This window comes from Salmo salar, chromosome 09, assembly GCF_965601325.2.
Source record: "Salmo salar chromosome 09, fSalSal1, whole genome shotgun sequence".
Lineage (NCBI taxonomy): Eukaryota > Metazoa > Chordata > Actinopteri > Salmoniformes > Salmonidae > Salmo > Salmo salar.
In genome coordinates this window covers 84,627,598-84,649,461 of record NC_138299.1, presented here as the reverse complement: position 1 = coordinate 84,649,461, position 21,864 = coordinate 84,627,598, and the positions used below count along the sequence as shown (strand labels likewise).

General features: G+C 46.4%; 1 protein-coding gene across 1 annotated transcript in view; it reads left to right on the top strand.

Annotated features, from left to right (window-relative positions):
- Nucleotides 1-21,864, top strand: part of LOC106611959 (AF4/FMR2 family member 2-like) — a 336,588-nt gene that overhangs the window by 49,370 nt on the left and 265,354 nt on the right. The window contains exon 2 of the mRNA XM_014212678.3: nucleotides 11,651-11,771. Within this exon, the coding sequence (XP_014068153.1) occupies nucleotides 11,651-11,771 (121 nt within the window). The remainder of the gene's footprint in view (nucleotides 1-11,650; nucleotides 11,772-21,864) is intronic.

The following is a 21,864-nucleotide window of genomic DNA, read 5'->3' as shown; positions in this document are numbered from 1 at the left end:
AGGGGGTGGCTCTCTCTTGGCTGTGTGTGTGTGGGGGAGGGAGGCAGGCAGGGAAGGAGGCAGGGAAGGAGGCAGGCAGGGCACCTCCAAAGTAACACAGGATCACTGGTAGTGCAAGTGCAAATGATGGCCTCTTTGTCAAAAATGAAACAAATCCCTGAGGAAGAGGTTGATAACCTGGCATCTGGCAATTAATCAAAGAGGCTCTCAGTCTCCTGCTCCGACCAACCGACTCAGCAGCAGTCGCACCATGCAGCACTCCTCCCCGGAGGCTGCGACGCACCTTAATGTGCTGTGTTTATGATACCTGTGACACAGCTTAATGTCCTGTGTTTATGATACCTGCGACACACCTTAATGTGCTGTGTTTATGATACCTGCGACACACCTTAATGTCCTGTGTTTATGATACCTGTGACACACCTTAATGTCCTGTGTTTATGATACCTGTGACACACCTTAATGTGCTGTGTTTATGATACCTGTGACACACCTTAATGTGCTGTGTTTATGATACCTGTGACACAGCTTAATGTCCTGTGTTTATGATACCTGCGACACACCTTAATGTGCTGTGTTTATGATACCTGCGACACACCTTAATGTGCTGTGTTTATGATACCTGTGACACACCTTAATGTCCTGTGTTTATGATACCTGTGACACACCTTAATGTGCTGTGTTTATGATACCTGTGACACACCTTAATGTGCTGTGTTTATGATACCTGTGACACACCTTAATGTGCTGTGTTTATGATACCTGTGACACACCTTAATGTGCTGTGTTTATGATACCTGTGACACACCTTAATGTCCTGTGTTTATGATACCTGTGACACACCTTAATGTCCTGTGTTTATGATACCTGTGACACACCTTAATGTGCTGTGTTTATGATACCTGTGACACACCTTAATGTGCTGTGTTTATGATACATGTGACACACCTTAATGTCCTGTGTTTATGATACCTGTGACACACCTTAATGTGCTGTGTTTATGATACCTGTGACACACCTTAATGTGCTGTGTTTATGATACCTGTGACACACCTTAATGTCCTGTGTTTATGATACCTGTGACATACCATAATGTCCTGTGTTTATGATACCTGTGACATACCTTAATGTGCTGTGTTTATGATACCTGTGACAAACCTTAATGTCCTGTGTTTATGATACCTGTGACATACCATAATGTCCTGTGTTTATGATACCTGTGACAGACCTTAATGTGCTGTGTTCATGATACCTGTGACAAACCTTAATGTCCTGTGTTTATGATACCTGTGACATACCATAATGTCCTGTGTTTATGATACCTGTGACATACCATAATGTGCTGTGTTTATGAATAGCCTGCATTGGCTGATCCTTAAAGACCTGAGAAGTTTGACTCTCTGAGAATTCACACTGTTTGACAGTGCTGATTCAAATGTGATCATCTGTGGAGAAGATGTGATACACTCTATGTACCTATGTGTCTGTTCTGTCTCATTTAAAAAATGTTTAACCTTTATTTAACTAGGTAAGTCAGTTAAAAACATTCTTATTTTCAATGACAGCCTAGGAACAACAGATTTTACTTTGTCAGCTCAGGGATTTGACCTTGCAACCTTTTGGTTACTAGTCCACCACTCTAACCACTAGGCCACATGTAATGTAATGCCTCACCTCACATGGAAGCTGTGTGTGTGGGTGTAGATGTGGATGTGGATGATGACAGCTGGAATGTGTTTTCAGATGCCCACGTGAAGCAGAGGAGGACAGATAGGACACTGGCACGGCTGCCGTGTGTCACAGCTGGGCTGTGTGTCGACACAGGCACCAACACGGCTATCATGTCACAGCTGTTGACTGTGGTGACAGGAGGGAGCCCTGCTTTCCTCTACACACTGTTACTGCAGACACTTAGTCATCAGGCTACAGCCCTGGAACCTGGGGGTAAAAAACCTATCCTCACAGCTGTCATCAGGCTACAGCCCTGGGACCTGGAGTAAAAAACCTATCCTCACAGCTGTCATCAGGCTACAGCCCTGGGACCTGGGGTAAAAAACCTATCCTCACAGCTGTCATCAGGCTACAGCCCTGGGACCTGGGGTAAAAACCTATCCTCACAGCTGTCATCAGGCTACAGCCCTGGGACCTGGGGTAAAAAACCTATCCTCACAGCTGTCATCAGGCTACAGCCCTGGGACCTGGGGTAAAAACCTATCCTCACAGCTGTCATCAGGCTACAGCCCTGGGACCTGGGGTAAAAACCTCTCCTCACAGCTGTCATCAGGCTACAGCCCTGGGACCTGGGGTGAAAACCTATCCTCACAGCTGTCATCAGGCTACAGCCCTGGGACCTGGGGTAAAAACCTATCCTTACAGCTGTCATCAGGCTACAGCCCTGGGACCTGGGGTAAAAAAAAACTATCCTCACAGCTGTCATCAGGCTACAGCCCTGGGACCTGGGGTAAAAAAAAACTATCCTCACAGCTGTCATCAGGCTACAGCCCTGGGACCTGGGGTAAAAACCTTTCCTCACAGCTGTCATCAGGCTACAGCCCTGGGACCTGGGGTAAAAACCTATCCTCACAGCTGTCATCAGGCTACAGCCCTGGGACCTGGGGTGAAAACCTATCCTCACAGCTGTCATCAGGCTACAGCCCTGGGACCTGGGGTAAAAACCTATCCTCACAGCTGTCATCAGGCTACAGCCCTGGGACCTGGGGTGAAAACCTATCCTCACAGCTGTCATCAGGCTATAGCCCTGGGACCTGGGGTAAAAACCTATCCTCACAGCTGTCATCAGGCTACAGCCCTGGGACCTGGGGTGAAAATGTTTCCTCACTGGGTTCGCTGCAGAGAGGTGGATAAGAGAGTATTTCTGGACTATGGCAGGGTTCTCTTTAAGAGGCCTCTGTTGTATCCTGTCATTACATCCTACTATATTCAACATGGTAATTACGGCTGTGCCCACTTAAGAAATTGGGAGCAAAGTTCAAGCATATGCCATGTGGAAGAGAAAGGAAAACGTTAAAAAGCAAGACAGCTATTGTCTTGTTATTTCTGCATTCTTAGACATAGCACAGTGGCTTTGACAACAGCATATCGTTCAATATGTTCCATTAAAGACAGACACTTGCTTTTCATCATGGAGGTGTTATTGTATTTTACTTCATACCTTCAGAGGAATGCTTGCTATTTTCAGATGTCTATTTGTCATGAAATTATATCAGAGAATTCGGCATGAAGAATACTGGATTCCCTTGTGCTCGCACATCAAACAAAGCTTTCTGTGGCAGGCAGTTAGCTCTCCTCCCAAACCCATCCCCATCCCCTCCTCATCCCTCTCCCTCTTGTCTCAATCCCCAAAGCACATCTTTCTATAGAGACTCCAGATACCACTGGACCTGGCAACCCCAGCAGCTACCGCTGATAAACCCTCCCAATCTTCTGATCTTCACCACAGTGTCTCTCTTTGAGGAATTACAATGACAAGGGTTGCCAGATTTTCTCCTTCCCTGCTCCAGCGCTAATAGAGTAGATAAGTAGATCCATATAATTATAAAGCAGTGAAATAATTGTAACAAGAGGCTAAATGCCTAGCTGTAGTTTTAATTAGCCGGTGCTTGAAATTAATAATTGCCGCATTCTAAATCAGAAATCAGTGACTGTTGTTTAGGCTGCTATATTGGAATAATGGTGGGGTATTGGCTGCTTTTTACATCTCTTTATGTGTTCTTTTCACTGTGCTGCTTGCACACTGGGCCAGGGAGGGGAGGGGGAAAAAACCTGGGTCTATTTGGTTATCTTCCAAGTGCAGCATAGCTCAGCCGAGATTAAATTCATTGGGTTTACAGTGGATATCAGTATTAGCTTTTTTATGTTATGTTGGAAAGAACCAGGGGTGGGAGGCCGGCAGTCTGCAGGGGGAAGAGAAGAGAGCTGCCAATGCTACAATTTACAGAGAATATCATCATCGACATCACCATCATCATTATAAAAACCCTCTCTCTGCTATTAAAACCATCGCCGGAATGAGAAAAAATAAAATCAATTCCGGAAATCTTTTTTATATATATATCACATTTCCCATAGGAGTAAAAAGGGCTGAAGCAGCACTGTCATCTCCTCTGCAGACTAATATCTGTTAGCACTGAAACATCATGCCTCGATCGCTCTTCCCTTAGAGGATAGCTGGCTCTCTACAGTAGTGAGTTAATAATCAGTCTTGACCCCACACCTCATAACAACACTGGTGCATTAGACACAGGACTTAGTGGCAGGGGACTGCCGGGGCACGGGAGCCAATGACAGCTGTAAATTTGATCTATCAGACTGTCAGGGCGCACTGGCAGGTTTGAGCAGGCCCAGAGTAAAGATAACTGACATCTTGCTGTCATTACTGCATGGGCCCGGCCGTCAATCTCTCCCTGCCGCATTCCTCCCCTTCTTTCTCTTCCTGTGTTAGTTCTTCTTTCCATTAAAACAATCTCCTGTCGCCCTGAAACAGGGCCTCATTTTTCTTTCCCCAGGCCTCCCTTTTCAAAATAATTTGCTGATTGATTAAATGCTTTGGAAAAGCCATAGGACCCGGAGGTGTGTTTTGGGCAGAGCAAGGGCAGATTGAAGGCAAACTGATTCCAACTCTCTGTCTCTGTTTTCTATCTATCACTGCCAATTGCTTGTGCTTCCCAAGTCTGGGATTCTCCTGCGGTGTTCTTCAAAGCAACAGCGTTTGTGATGGGAAATGTGTTTATTTGGTTTGAGAAAGCTGGGAAATCTTAGTTCATAATTCTAGGGGTACTGTATTCAGGTATTTAAGTGTGATGGGATTTCCTACTATGTTATTATCACCAGCATGTAGCCATTTTGTCACTTTAATTTACATCAGCGTCAATCAACTTCAAATTACTAATTTAATTGAAATCATAATAACGAAGAAATGGTAAACAAAATGGCTGAAACATTTAGATGATCACATAGTGCTTTGTATTGTCTAACATGCTGTCTATCTAGAGCGCTAACATGTAGTACCATCTGGTATTTCTAGATGGACAGCAGAGCAGGTACTCAGGCTTTCCATTACCCTTGTCAGTGCATCACTGCTGTGGGAGCTGAGCATCACTGCACTGCTCTGTTCAGTCAGCTCTGCTCTGCTCAGCTCTGTTCTGGTTGCATGTCTCTCTTAGGGTTGTCCCTCTCACCCTATACCACCCTCTAGTCTACACCACCACAGATCACTACCACATTGCTATCACGTCCTCAGCCCTGGCTGGTCCTTCCGCTGCCTGTCTTAATGCCCTGCTCCCCAGCGGATCCCAGGGGGCCTGGTGATAACCCGGGGCCAGGATGCTAATGCTGCTACGTCGCTACGCTAGTTCGACTCCCACCTCTTTGGTTAGAGCAGCAGCGGAGGTGGAGGAGCGTGGGACATTATGCTAATGAGAGGGCTTAGAGCAGGGATTTTAATTAAGTGTTGGTAGTGTTCGGACAGCCATAGGACAGCTACGCACAACTTTTACATCAGCTGACAAAGGAGAAAGCAGACGAATGTTACACTGTGGATTTATTTCGCTGCCAACATGGCCGCTCTGCTCACCAAACAGACCTAACAAACCTTAATGAAGACGGGGAAACCTCCCTGTCTGTCCAGGACAACTTTTATGTTCAGTTATCACAAACATATACTGGGAATGTATTTACTAAATTGGAATATTGGGAAAGAGTCATATTGGTTTTTGTATGCTCTTCATTGTAAAACATACAAGGGTGTAAAAAGGAATCAACATAGACTAAAGAGCCTAGAATTCAAAAGTCCTACACTTTTACACCCGCTGGCCCTTCCACTCCGTGTTGGTAAATTAACTGTGGCTGGCCCTTCCGCTCCGTGTTGCTTAATAAACTGTGGCTGGCCCTTCCACTCCGTGTTGGTTAATAAACTGCGGCTGGCCCTTCCGCTCCGTGTTGCTTAATAAACTGTGGCTGGCCCTTCCACTCCGTGTTGGTTAATAAACTGCGGCTGGCCCTTCCGCTCCGGGTTGCTTAATAAAGTGTGGCTGTCCCTTCCACTCCATGTTGGTTAATAAACTGCGGCTGGCCCTTCCGCTCCGTGTTGCTTAATAAACTGTGGCTGTCCCTTCCACTCCGTGTTGGTTAATAAACTGCGGCTGGCCCTTCCGCTCCGTGTTGCTTAATAACCTGTGGCTGGCCCTTCCACTCCATGTTGGTTAACCTGTTATGGCTAGGGGGCAGTATTTTCACGGCCGGATAAAAAACGTACCCGATTTAATCTGATTATTACTCCTGCCCAGAAACTAGAATATGCATATAATTATTAGCTTTGGATAGAAAACACTCCAAAGTTTCTAAAACTGTTTGAATGGTGTCTGTGAGTATAACATAACTCATTTGGCAGGCCAAAACCTGAGAAGATTCCATGCAGGAAGTGCCCTGTCTGACAATTTCTTGCCCTTCTTGATTATCTCTATCCATTACAGAGGATCTCTGCTGTTACGTGACACTTCCTACGGCTCCCATGGGCTCTCAGAAGGCGGCAAAAAGCTGAATCGTGGCTTTGCAGGCCCTGGCTGAAAAAAAAGTAGCGCGTTTGGGTAGTGGCTGGTTACAGTACTGTGAGACTCAGGCGCGTGCCCGAGTCGACCTCATGCTTTGTTTTCTTTCGTCTGTTTACCTAAACGCAGATTCCCGGTCGGAATATTATCGCTTTTTTACGAGAAAAATGGCATAAAAATTGATTTTAAACAGCGGTTGACATGCTTCGAAGTACGGTAATGGAATATTTAGAAATCTTTTGTCACGAAATGCGCCATGCTCGTGACCCTTATTTACACTTCGGATAGTGTCTTGAACGCACGAACAAAACGCCGCTATTTGGATATAACGATGGATTATTTTGGACCAAACCAACATTTGTTATTGAAGTAGCAGTCCTGGGAGTGCATTCTGACGAAGAACACCAAAGGTAATCAAACTTTTGTAATAGTAAATCGGAGTTTGGTCAGGGCTAAACTTGGTGGGTGTCTAAATAGCTAGCCGTGATGGCTGGGCTATCTACTCAGAATATTGCAAAATGTGCTTTCACCGAAAAGCTATTTTAAAATCGGACACCTCGATTGCACAAAGGAGTTCTGTATCTATAATTCTTAAAATAATTGTTATGTTTTTTTGTGAACGGTTATCGTGAGTAATTTAGTAAATTCACCGGAGGTTTGCGGGGGGGATGCTAGTTCTGAACGTCACATGCTAATGTAAAAAGCTGGTTTTTGATATAAATATGAACTTGATTGAACAAAACATGCATGTATTGTATAACATAATGTCCTAGGTGTGTCATCTGATGAAGATCATCAAAGGTTAGTGCTGCATTTAGCTGTGGTTTTGTTTTTTGTGACATATTCTAGCTTGAAAAATGGGTGTCTGATTATTTCTGGCTGGGTACTCTGCTGACATAATCTAATGTTTTGCTTTCGCTGTAAAGCCTTTTTGAAATCGGACAGTGTGGTTAGATAAAGGAGAGTCTTGTCTTTAAAATGCTGTGAAATAGTCATATGTTTGAAAAATTGAAGTTTTTGTATTTTTGAGGAATTTGTAATTCGCGCCACGCCCATCATTGGATATTGGAGCAGGTGTTCCGCTAGCGGAACGTCTAGATGTAAGAGGTTAATAAACTGCGGCTGGCCCTTCCGCTCCGTGTTATTTAATAAACTGTGGCTGGCCTTCCACTCCGTGTTGCTCAATAAACTGTGGCTGTCCCTTCCACTCCGCGTTGGTTAATAAACTGCGGCTGGCCCTTCCGCTCCGCGTTGCTTAATAAACTGCGGCTGGCCCTTCCGCTCCGTGTTGCTTAATAAACTGTGGCTAGCCCTTCCACTCTGTGTTGGTTAATAAACTGCGGCTGGCCCTTCCACTCTTTGTTGCTTAATAAACTGTGGCTGGCCCTTCAACTCCGTGTTGCTTAATAAACTGTGGCTGTCCCTTCCGCTCTGTGTTGGTTAACCTCTATGGGCTAGGTGGGACGCTTGTGTCCCACCTACTCAACAGCCAGTGTAATCCCGTGGCGCGATATTCAAATACCTTAGAAATGCTATTACTTCAATTTCTCAAACATATGACTATTTTACACCATTTTAAAGACAAGACTCTCGTTAATGTAACCACACTGTCCGATTTCAAAAAGTCTTTACAACGAAAGCAAAACATTAGATTATGTCAGCAGAGTACCCAGCCAGAAATAATCAGACACCCATTTTTCAAGCTAGCATATAATGTCACATACACCCAAACCACAGCTAAATGCAGCACTAACCTTTGATGATCTTCATCAGATGACAATCCTAGGACATTATGTTATACAATACATGCATGTTTTGTTCAATCAAGTTCATATTTATATCAAAAAGCAGCTTTTTACATTAGCATGTGACTAGCATGTGACTAGCATTCCCACCGAACACTTCCGGTGAATTTACTAAATTACTCACGATAAACGTTCACAAAAAACATAACAATTATTTTAAGAATTATAGATACAGAACTCCTTTATGCACTCGCTATGTCCGATTTTAAAATATCTTTTCGGTGAAAGCACATTTTGCAATATTCTGAGTAGATAGCCCGGCCATCACAGGCTAGCTATTTTGACACCCACCAAGTGTGGTACTCACCAAACTCCGATTTACTATTAGAAAAGTTTGATTAACCTTTGCTGTTCTTCGTGAGAATGCACTCCCAGGACTTCTACTTCAATAACAAATGTTGGTTTGGTTCCAAATAATCCATAGTTATATCCAAATAGCGGCGTTTTGTTCGTGCGTTCAAGACACTATCCGAAGGGTAAAGAAGGGTGACGCGCCCGACGCGTTTCGTGACAAAAAAAATTCTAAATATTCCATTACCGTACTTCGAAGCATGTCAACCGCTGTTTTAAAATCAAATGTTATGCTATTTTTCTCGTAAAAAAGCGATAATATTCCGACCGGGAGTCATTGTTTTCGTTCAAAGAGAGAGAAAGTAAACATGGTGTCGGCTCGTGCACGCGCCTCCAGTCTCATTGTCTTCAGATCGACCATTATCCAAATGCCTAATGTTTTTCAGCCATGGCCTGCAAAGCCACCATTCATCGTTCTGGCGCCTTCTGAGAGCCTATGGGAGCGTTAGAAAATGTCACGTTATGCCAGAGATCCCCTGTTTTGGTTAGAGATGATCAAGAAGGCCAAGAAGTAGTCAGAGAGAGCGCTTCCTGTTTGGAATCTTCTCAGGTTTTGGCCTGCCAAATGAGTTCTGTTATACTCACAGACACCATTCAAACAGTTTTAGAAACTTTAGGGTGTTTTCTATCCAAATCAAACACTTATATGCATATTCTAGTTACTGGGCAGGAGTAGTAACCAGATTAAATCGGGTACGTTTTTTATCCGGCCGTGCAAATACTGCCCCCTATCCCCAACAGGTTAATAAACTACGGCTGGCCCTTCCGTTCCGTGTTGCTTAATAAACTGTGGCTGGCCCTTCTACTCCGTGTTGGTTAATAAACTGCGGCTGGTTCCCCAAACCACTCCATGTTGCTTAATAAACTGTGGCTGTCCCTTCCACTCCGTGTTGCTTAATAAACTGTGGCTGGCCCTTCCACTTCGTGTTGGTTAATAAACTGAGGCTGGCCCTTCCGCTCCGTGTTGGTTAATAAACTGTGCTTGACCTTCTGCTCCATGTCGGTTAATAAACTGTGGCTGGACCTTCCGGTCTGTTTGGAAAATAAACTGTGTTTGACCTTCCGCTCCATGTTGCTTAATAAACTGTGGCTGGCCCTTCTTCTCCATGTTGGTTGATGAACTGTGGCTGGCCCTCCCGCTCCATGTTGGTTAATAAACTGTGGCTGGCCCTCCTGCTCCATGTTGGTTAATAAACTTTGGCTGATCCTTCCGCTCTGTGTTGGTTAATAAACTGTGGCTGGCCTTTCTTCTCCGTGCTGGTTAATAAACTGTGGCTGGCCCTTCTGCTCCGTATTGGTTAATAAACTGTGGCTGGCCCTTCTGCTCCGTGCTGCTTAGTAAACTGTTGCTGGCCCTTCCGCTCCATGTCGGTTAATGAACTGTGGCTGGCCCTTCCACTCTGTGTTGAAAAATAAACTATGCTTGACCTTCTGTTCCATGTTGCTTAATAAACTGTGTCTGGCCCTTCTACTCAGTGTTGGTTAATGAACTGTGGCTGGCCTTTCCGTCCGTGTTCGTAAATAAACTTTGATTGCCCTTCCGCTCCGTGTTTGTAAATAAACTGTGGCTGGCCCTTCTGCTCTGTGTTGCTTAATAAACTGCGGCTGGTCCCCCAAACCACTCAATGTTGCTTAATAAACTGTGGCTGTCCCTTCGACACCGTGTTGCTTAATAAACTGTGGCTGGCCCTTCCACTTCATGTTGGTTAATAAACTGAGGCTGGCCCTTCCGCTCCGTGTTGGTTAATAAACTGTGCTTGACCTTCCGCTCCATGTCGGTTAATAAACTGTGGCTGGACCTTCCGGTCTGTTTTGGAAAATAAACTGTGTTTGACCTTCTGCTCCATGTTGCTTAATAAACTGTGGCTGGCCCTTCTACTCCATGTTGGTTGATGAACTGTGGCTGTCCCTCCCGCTCCATGTTGGTTAATAAACTGTGGCTGGCCCTTCTGCTCCATGTTGGTTAATAAACTGTGGCTGGCCCTTCCGCTCCGTGCTGCTTAATAAACTGTTGCTAGCCCTTCTGCTCCATGTTGGTTAATAAACTGTGTCTGGCCCTTCCACTCTGTGTTGAAAAATAAACTACGCTTGACCTTCTGTTCCATGTTGCTTAATAAACTGTGTCTGGCCCTTCTACTCAGTGTTGGTTAATGAACTGTGGTTGGCCTTTCCGTCCGTGTTCGTAAATAAACTCTGATTGCCCTTCCGCTCCGTGTTTGTAAATAACTGTGGCTGGCCCTTCCGCTCCGTGTTGCTTAATAAACTGTGGCTGGCCCTTCCACTCTCCTTGTAGGTTAATAAACTGTGGCTGGCCTTTACGCTCCTTGTTGGTTAATAAACTGTGGCTTGCCCTTCCGCTCCGTGTTGGTTAATAAACTGTGGCTGGCCCTTCTGCTCTGTGTTGCTTAATAAACTGTGGCTGTCCCTTCCGCTCCGTGTTGCTTAATAAACTGTGGCTGGCCCTTCCACTCCGTGTTGGGTAACCATTTCCTTTCTTTCTCCTCTTGGGTAAGCATGCCCTTTCTTTCCGACAGTGCCTTGCCTTGGCAGTGTTCTGTATTCAGTATTTGTGTGACAATCCACTTCCTTTCTCTCCGGGGCTGCCTATCCTTCATCAGCTTAGTGTCAGCTTGTGCCTATTAGAGAGATAGGGCTTCCCTCACATCTTTTCAGGGAAAGGGATTTCAATGTTTCTCTGTGGCAGGGCTCTCTAACCCTGTGTCTAGAGAGCTACCCTCCTGTAGGTTTTGCTACAACCCCAGTTGTAACTAACCTCATTCAGCTTATCAACCAGCAAATTATTAATGAGTTAGTTACAGGATGGTAGCTCTCCAGGAACAGGGTTGGAGAGCCCTGCAGTCAATCATGACAGCTGTGATTACTCTGACGGACCTGGTGTTGTCTTCTCCTCCTTCTCTCCCCATGCAGTCATTATGAGCAGGACCGCAATGCGCTCAAGAAGAGGGAGTGGGAGCGGCGGACTCAGGAGGTGCAGCAGGACGAAGATCTCTTCTCCTCTGGGTTTAATCTCTTTGGGGAGCCGTACAAGGTAAGGGCCTGGGAAGGAAGAAAGGAAGGAAGGAAGGGCGTGAGGAGTTGGGAAGGAGGTCAGTCAGCATGCAGCATCCCATCTCCCATCACTTTTCCTAGGGCATCGCCTGGCAGCAAGCATGATGTAAGGTGCTAGATAAAATAAGTTTATACTCACAGCTTCTACACCCCTCCCTAATATACCCCAGCTTCTACCCCCCATTATTCCTCCAGCTTCTACCCCCATTATACCCCTAGCTTCTACCCCCCATTATACCTCCAATTTCTGCCCCCCATTATAAAACCCAGCTTCTACCCCCCCTGTCACGTCCTGACCATAGAAGCTTTTATTTTCTATGGTAGAGTAGGTCAGGGCGTGACGGGGTTGTGTCTAGTTTCGATTTTCTATGTTGTCATGTTCTTGTTTCTGTATTTCTATGTTTTTTGGGGAGGATGATCTCCAATTAGAGGCAGCTGGTCATCGTTGTCTCTAATTGGAGATCATACTAAAGTAGTTGTTTTTCCCACCTGGGTTTGTGGGAGATTGTATTTTGAGTTAGTGTATGTTGCACCGCTTCGTCACGGTTTGTTGTTTTGTTTATTAGTTTATTTGTATGTATTGCATAGTTTCACAGTTTAATAAAGAAAATGTGGAACGATACACACGCTGCGCTTTGGTCCGCTCCTTCATCATACGACAACCGTGACAGAATCTCCCACCACCAAAGGACCAAGCAGCGTGCCCAGGAGGAGCAGGGATCCTGGGCCCGGGAGAGAAGAGAGTGGAGGACATCCTGGACCTGGGAGGAGGTAATGGCAGGGGACAAGACCCTGCCATGGAAGCAGGCGGAGATAGCGAGAGAGAAACGGTGACGATACGAGGAACTAGCACGGCAACAACGCAAGCCCAAGAAGCAACCTCAAAATATTTTTTGGGGGGGGGCACATGGGTTTGTCGGCGAGGCCGAGGGACGAGTCGGAGAGCAAAGAGGAATATTGGGGTGAGTCAGAGTCCGTTGAGGAAATATTGGATACATTGGAAGAGAGTGAACGGAGGGGAGATTTAGAGACGTTTGAGGAATTGTTGGATAATTTGGAGGAGAGTGAAGAGAGAGAGCTGTTGGTTTGGCGTAGTATGCACGGCATTCGCCCTGAGGAGCGTGTTAGTCGTCCAATGCCACCCGTGTCAGCTTCCCGTACTCGTCCTGAGAAGTGTGTTAAAGTTACGGTACCATTGAGGCCGGCTATACACACCAGGTCTCCAGTGCGCCTTCACAGCCCAGTATGTCCTGTGTCAGCTCCCCGTACTCTTCCTGTGAAGTGTGTTAAAGTTCCGGTACAATTTAGGCCGGCTATACGCACCAGGTCTCCAGTGCGCCTTCACAGCCCAGTAAGTCCCGTGCCTCCTCCTTGCACTCTCCCTGAGGTGCGTGTCCCTAGTCCGGTGCCACATGTACCAGTCCCACGCATCAGGCCTTCAGTGCACCTGCCCAGTCCGGTGTGTCCTGTTCCTGCTACCCGCACTCGCCCTGAGGTGCGTGTTACCAGTCTGGCGCCTCCTGTGCCAGCCCCATGCATCAGGCCTCCAGTGCGCCTGCCCAGTCCAGTGTGTCCTGTTCCTGCTCCCCGCACTCTCCCTGAGGTGCATGTTACCAATCTGGCGCCACCTGTGCCAGCCCCACACATCAGGTCTCCAGTGCGCCTGCCCAGTCCGGTGTGTCCTGTTCCTGCTCTCCGTACTCGCCCTGAGGTGCGTGTTACCAGTCTGGCACCACCTGTGCCAGCCCCACGCATCAGGCCTCCGGCAACAGTTCCCAGTCCAGAGCTTCCGGCAACAGTTCCCAGTCCAGAGCTTCCGGCGACAGTTCCCAGTCCAGAGCTTCCGGCGACGTTTTACAGTCCGGATCCTCCTGAGACCTTTTACAGTCCGGAACCTCCTGAGACGGCCTACAGTCCGGAACCTCCTGAGACGGCCTACAGTCCGGAACCTCCTGAGACGGCCTACAGTCCGTAACCTCCTGAGACGGCCACTGTCCGGAACCTCCTGAGACGTCCTCCAGTCCGGAGCCTCCTGAGACGGTCCGCAGTCCGGACCCTCCAGCGACGGTCTGCAGTCCACAGTCTTCAGCGATGGTCTGCAGTCCGCAGTCTCCAGCGGCGGTCTGCAGTCCAGAGCCTCTGGCGATGAACCGCAGTCCGATTCCTCCGACGACGATCCACCAGATTCTACCCCCCCTCCCCATTATACCCCCAGCTCTACCCCCCATTATTTCTCCAGCTTCTACCCCCCATATTCTCCAGCTTCTACCTCCACATTATTCCTCCAGCTTCTACCCCCCTCATACACCCAGCCTGACACCCCCCCCATTAAATTCCAGCTTCTACCAGCCGTTATTACTCCAGCTTCCACCAACCATTATTTCCCAAGCTTCTACACCCACTCCATAATACCACCATCTTCTACCGCCCCTCCCCATTATACCTCCATCTTCTACCTCCACATTATTCCTCCAGCTTCCACCCCCCATTATTCCCCAAGCTTCTACACCCACCCGATAATACCACCAGATTCTACCCCCCCTCTCCATTATACCTCCAGCTCTACCCCCCATTATTTCTCCAGCTTCTACCCCCCATATTTCTCCAGCCTTCTACACCCACCCCTTAATACCACCAGATTCTACCCCCCCTCCACATTATTCCTCCAGCTTCTACCCTCCTCATACACCCAGCTTGAAACCCCCCCCATTAAATTCCAGCTTCTACCACCCATTATTACTCCAGCTTCCACCAACCATTATTCTCCAAGCTTCTACACCCACCCCATAATACCACCATCTTCTACCGCCCCTCCCCATTATACCTCAATTTTCTACCCCCATTATTTTCCAGCTTCCACCCACCATTATTCTCCAGCTTCTACCTCCACATTATTCCTCCAGCTTCCACCCCCCATTATTTACCAAGCTTCTACACCCACCCGATAATACCACCAGATTCTACCCCCCTCCCCATTATACCTCCAGCTCTACCCCCCCATTATTTCTCCAGCTTCTACCCCCCATATTTCTCCAGCTTCTACCTCCACATTATTCCTCCAGCGTCTACCCCCCTCATACAGCCAGCTTGACACCCCTCCATAAAATCTCAGCTTCTACCAGCCGTTATTACTCCAGCTTCCACCAACCATTATTCCCCAAGCTTCTACACCCACCCCATAATACCACCATCTTCTACTGCCCCTCCCCATTATACCTCCATCTTCTACCCCCCCATTATTTCTCTAGCTTCTACCCCCCATATTTCTCCAGCTTCTACCCCCATTACAAGCCCAGCTTCTACCCCTCCCCACTATGCCTCCATCTTCCATCCCCCTTTAAACCCGCAGCTTCTACCCCCCTATTATTTTTTCCAGCTTCTATCCCCCATTACTCCCCCAGTGTCTACCCCCTCATTATAACCCCAGCTTCTACCCCACCTAATATTATCCCAGCTTCTACCCCCCCATTTTACACCTGCTTCGACCCCCTCATTAAACACCCAGCTTCTAACTCCCCCCATTATACATCCAGCGTCGACCCCCCATTATACCACCAGCTTCTACCCCCCAATTATTCCTCAAGCTTCTAATCCCCATTATTCCTCCAAGTTCTACCCACCATTATACCCGCATTCTCTACCCCCCCATTATATCCCCAGCTTATACACCAAGCTTCTATCACCCGTTATTCACCCAGCTTCCTTACCCCCATTATTCCTCCAACTTCCACCCCCCATTATTCCCCAGGCTTCTACACCCACCCCATAATACCACCAGATTCTACCCCCCCTCCCCATTATACCTCCAGCTTCTACCTCCACATTATTTCCTCCAGCTTCTACCCCCCTCATACACCCAGCTTGACACCCCCATTAAAGTCCAGCTTCTACCAGCCGTTATTACTCCAGCTTCCACCAACCATTATTTTCCCAAGCTTCTACACCCACCCCATAATACCACCATCTTCTACCGCCCCTCCCCATTATACCTCCATCTTCTACCCCCTGTTATTTTTCCCAGCTTCTACCCCCATTACAAGCCCAGCTTCTACCCCCCCCTCCCCACTAGGCATCCATCTTCTACCCCCCATTATCCCTCCAGCTTCTACCCCCTGTTATTTTTTCCAGCTTCTATCCCCCATTACTCCCCCAGTGTCTACCCCCTCATTATAAACCCAGCTTCTACCCCACCTAATATTTTCCCAGCTTCTACCCCCCCCATTTTACACCTGCTTCGACCCCCTCATTAAACACCCAGATTCTACCCCCCATTAGTCCCCCGGCTCCTAACCCCCCCAATTTACCCACAGCTTCTACCCCCCCATTATACCTACAGCTTCTACCCCCAATTATTCCCCCAGCGTCTTCCCCCTCAATATTCACCCAGCTTCTATCCCCCTATAATTCCCCCAGCTTCTAACCCCCCCATTATACATCCAGTGTCGACCCCCCAATTATTTCTCAAGCTTCTAATCCCCATTATTCCTCCAACTTCTACCCACCATTATTCCCGCATTCTCTACCCCCCATTATACGTACAGCTTCTACCACCCATTATTCCCCCAGATTCTACCCTCAATTATTCCTCCATCTTCTGCTCCCCCATTTGTCCCAGCTTCTATTCCCCCATTATTACCCCAGCTTCTACATCCCCCATTATTCCTCAAACTTCAACCCCCCATTATTCCTCCAACTTCTACCCCCCATTATACCCCCAGCTTCAACCCCTTCCATTATACCACCTATACCCCCCCCCCCCCCCCCCCCCCCAATGTATAGATGTAGAGAACACATCCAAGTAGTTAATTCCCTGTTCCTGACCGGTCTCGTCATTCTATCTCCAGTCTACTCTGGCTCCTCCAGTCGTTGGGCTAGTAGTTTATCTTCTGTTCCTGACCTGTCTCGTCAGTCTGTCTCCAGTCTACTGTGGCTCCTCCAGTCGTTGGGCTCCATCAGTGTCTGCCAGTCTGCCAGTCTCCAAATGCACAGTTTTGACCGCCTGCCAGATCTGTGTGTGTTCTCTTTGTGTGTTACTAGATGAATGAGATGCCACAGATGGTCAAAACAGTATTTCTATAGCGGGTGAATAGCAGCTTGTTCTATGCCTACCGATATGTGCTATTACTTTATGTTATATTAATTAAAGGGATTGGAGACCACTGACTGCATCCAAGCAGATTACTGTCCATATGGGGGCTACAGGCATAGACAACTAGTGTGGACAGGATAAGATATCACAGACTTTGAAGTGTTCCAAATGATCTGCTTCTCTATATATTTTTTTATGCTTTTCTTTACATGCCATGATGATATTATGTTTTGCTGTAGCATGTATTAAACTGTGCATCAAACACATCCCTTAGGTCCCATATTGTCCATATGAATGATGTACAGTAGAGTAATGACAAATGTGAAAGACGATTACACCTTTCTCCTATAAGTCATGGAGGTGCCAAGCAGTCTCAGTCCTTCATGTATCCCCTGCTCTCGGTATGATGTATCCATTGGCTGACTGGCTGCAGACAGATACTAGAGAAGAGTGTGTGTGTGTGTGTGTGTGTGTGTGTGTGTGTGTGTGTGTGTGTGTGTGTGTGTGTGTGTGTGTGTGTGTGTGTGTGTGTGTGCTAAGCAGTGTCAATAGAGAGGGATTCTCCTGTGGATGTGTTGTGAGAGCAGGATCAATGGGAGGCTAAGGTGTGAGGGCAGTCAGGCCACTGTTCCCTAGCCAAGCCTGAGATCGCTTAGCTAACTAACTGGACAGATTCGAGACTCAGTCAAGAGGACAGTCATGTGTTCTGGAACCTAATTTCCCTGACTGAAAGAAGTAGGAGGAGCGGGCGCTCAGATGAAGATGAACGGGCATGTTTTGTGTGTGTGGACGTGTGTAACTATACTTGTGGGGACCAACTGGGGACGTTTTGTTAGTCCCCACAAGGTCAACTGCTATTTCTAGGGGGTTTAGGGTTAAGGTTAGAATTAATGGGGTTAGTTAGGGTTCCTGAGTGGCACAGCAGTCTAAGGCACTGCATCTCAGTGCTTGAGGCATCACTTCAGATCCTAGTTCAATTCCAGGCTGTATAACAACTGGCTGTGATTGGGAGTCCCATAGGGTGGTGCACAATTGGCCCAGTGTTGTCTGCGTTAGGGTTTGACCGGGGTAGGCTGTCATAGTAAATAAGATTGTGCTCTTAACTGACTTTCCTAGTTAAATAAAAAATGAAATAACGTTTTAGGGTTAAGGTTAGGTTTTCGGTCACCGTAACAGTCCTAGCATGTGTGGGTTGGTGTGTGTTGGTTCTTCTATCCTTGTGGGGACCTAAAATCCCCAAAAGTCCCCACCAAGGATAGTAAAACAAGGAACATTTCACCATAAGGACAAAGGCTATTTTAACCTTAGGGGTTAGGGTTAGGGTAAGGGGTTAGTGTTTAGGGTTAGGCAAAATATGATTTTTATGGAAACTCTGTTTAGGTACCCATGAGGATAGAAAAACGTAGTGTGTGTGTGTGTGTGTGTGTGTGTGTGTGTGTGTGTGTGTGCGTGCGTGCGTGCGTGCGTGTGTGTAGAGGAGGAGGAAGAGGAACGCCCAGCATTCCTCCAGTGAGCAAGCAGACAGACAGCAGGGGTAATGGGGAAAGGAACTCTCTCAGTCTGGGTGGGTGGACTGGTACAACCCCACAATCAGACAAAGAGCAACTTGTTAGTCTTTCAGTAAATCTCCCAAAATATTGTTTGCAATTTGACGTTTAACCTTTCATAGCTACTGATTTGACTGTATCATGAGGGAACATCCTCATGTTGGTTCACTTTCATTTACATTAACAACAGTTGAAGGACCAAGATGTTGGCAACTGTGCCATACAGATTGCAAAATAGTTGGGAAGAGGTTTTTGATGTACTGATTCCATGGTACAGGGTGTATGAGTTTATACATAAAACGAAGCAAGATTCAAGACTTCGTGCTTTCAGCTAAAATTATTATATAGAATTCTTGCTACCAACACAATGTTGAATATTTGTGGCATAAAATCATCGAAGCTCTGCAGATTTTGTTGTGAGGATGCAGAATCAATAGACCATTTTTCCTGGTATTGCCCTCAGGTAGCCTGTTTCTGGTCTCAGGTTCAGGAATGGCTGAAAATGCATAATATTGATCTAAAATTGACCCTAGAAATAGTACTGTTAGGAGATCTGGAGAGACTGGGTCAGTCAATTACTAATATACTAATGCTCTTAGTAAAAGTATTTATCTTCAACTCACAATCTGTGGATTCTATTCGATTAGATAGATTGAAATTGTATGTTAAACATCACAGCATAGTTGAAAGATATATGGTGTGTAGAAATCCGAAGAGGGTGGCCAGCAGAGATAGGAGGGATGGGCTGAGGGAAGCTGAGGGTTGGGATGTGGAATTGGAGACAAGTGGGAGTAGAGTTGCTGTGCAGGAGATAGAATAATGGTCAAAGATAAAAGTAAAAAATAAAGTCAAAATTAAACACAGTAAAAAGTATGTTTGAATGACATTGAGGGGCAGTGTTTTTACAGCTAATGCCGGTTTGCCTGAGGCTGATGCCGTGCAGGTGTTTGTACACATGCATCTACACACACTCTCATTCAAATACACACAGACACACACACATGTAGTGCCAGACATGCACTCAAACATGGACAGTTGGCATTGCTGTAATGATTTTAGTTGTCCATGATGTCCTTTGTTTAAAAAATATATATTTTGTATTTTTTGCATGGTTGTTTGCTTTTTGTCTTCTGTCTTTCTTTTTTCTCTTTAGTTCATTTTCTTGGTTGTTGGTGCATTGGGGGGTTCTTGGGGGTGAGGAATGGAATTCATTGTATTTTTATTACATTTTTTCTTCTTGGGGGGGCTGTGGGAGTAGTCTCGGATGGTTGAGGGACAGCTTTTGGGGAACTGTGGGGGGGGATCTTGGAGGGTTCGGGTTCACGTTTTTTGGCCTGGTCTGAGATCTGTCAATGTGCCCTTGAGCAGGGCATTGACCCTGGATGCTTCTGTGTGTTGCACTGAATGGGAGTCTGTTGGATGACTGGTATGATGTAGTTGTTGAGGGCTTCACTGCTGCTGTATTGTATGTTTAGGATATTCAATATATATATATATATATAATAAAATAAATACAAAGATAAACACAAAACAACAGTTGTAGTACAGTAAGGTTACATATGAACTTGATGTAGTGTCAGCAATGGAACTGCATTGTCCTAAAAATAGATAGATGGCTTTAATCAGGCTATACTGTAGTTAGAGGTTTAGAGCCTGAGACAGATCTATGCTCCAGACGCCTACAGTGTCATTGACTCAGCTACTTAATTGTCATTGATGTCATCACATCTGCAGGAGAATGGACACTCCACTCCAGGCTTCAGTGTCCGGGCATGTAAACTGGGGGATTTAAGGGCCGGTAAAATTATGTGTGTTTAGAAACCAATGTGTGCTGTTAGTGCTTGACTGGTTCAGCGATGCTTTCTCTTTAGACCTCTCTCGCTCTACTTCTTTCTCTCTCTCTCCCTCTCCCAGCCCAGTGCTCAGCAGAGAGTAATAGCAATACTTTCCTCTCCTCTTTCCTCTCCTCATCTCAGGCCACTATTAGTTAATCCCACTTTAATCCTGTTTAATGGAACTATGCTGTTAGCAGCTATTTGGGACTGATTTACTGCTTTCCACTGGCACCTAGAGAGACGCCCCAGAGCAGAGGAGAGCTGGCTGTACCTTCAGAAGCCCCCTGGTCCCCTCCTGGCTCCTAGTTTCCCTGGTTCCTCTGCCCCCCGTGGTCCCCCAGCCCCCCCGGTCCCCCCTTCTCCCTGGTCCTCCAGTGGCCAGCCCCGGTACTGGATGTTTTAGTCATGGGCACCAGTGTCACCATTGAGGAGCAGACCCCTAGAGATAGAGGAGATACATGAATTAATTCTATGCTACTTTGGCTCTCCAGGGGTGTATGCAATGTAAAAGATGTAATATAAAATACTTTTCTTTTTTTAAATGCAATTGTATTTTCCCCTAATCTTCATCGCTGTCAGATATTATCAATAGGTTTTAAAAGTAGGATTGCGACATATCACATTATTTGTCATTTACATTCCTAGTTTCTTTCAGAATTGTATTGTGGTTCGTAGCTGAGTCTACCTTACATCTGCTTGCTCCTGGATCCCCTGCTGTTGTTAGTGCTCTATTGATTTAAGATGATTCGTGCTAGGTGTTTACTCATGTGGACCCATGTTGATGCTCTTTATTGGGAAGCACTAATGGATATTATGCAAACTGCTGAGGCATTCTGCTCCTGCACCAGTGAGGAAGGAAGGCTTTTACAGGCAAAGATAACCAGATTGGTTTACAAAGGAGAGAGACCATTTAACAGATAACAATTGCTGGATGAGCCTTTGCTCTGCATCTTTCACTCATTCTTTTTTTGTTATTTTTCATATTTTTGTTAATTTCCATATTGAAGGCAAATTACACTACTGTAAAATGATAATCGCAATTGTGAACATCGCCAATCCCATGACAAGCAGTGAGGGAGAAGAATACACATAATTTCATCAGTCTCAGTCCAGGGTAGTTACAGTACATATCATCAGTCTCAGTCCAGGGTAGTTACAGTCTCAGTTCAGGGTAGTTATGTATTATCGCATCCATTCAGTGTATCCCTGAAGCGTGTCCCTGTTGCGTGTCCCTGTAGCGTTTCCCTTTAGCGTAACCCTGTAGGGTGTCCCTGTAGTGCATTCCTCTAGCGTAACCCTGTAGCGTGTCCCTGTAGTGCATTCCTCTAGCATAACCCTGTAGCGTGTCCCTGTAGTGCATTCCTCTAGCATAACCCTGTAGCGTGTCCCTGTAGTGCATTCCTCTAGCATAACCCTGTAGCGTGTCCCTGTAGTGCATTCCTCTAGCATAACCCTGTAGCGTGTCCCTGTAGTGCATCCCTCTAGCATAACCCTGTAGCGTGTCCCTTTAGCGTGTCCCTGTAGTGCATTCCTCTAGCATAACCCTGTAGCGTGTCCCTGTAGTGCATTCCTCTAGCGTAACCCTGTAGCGTGTCCCTGTAG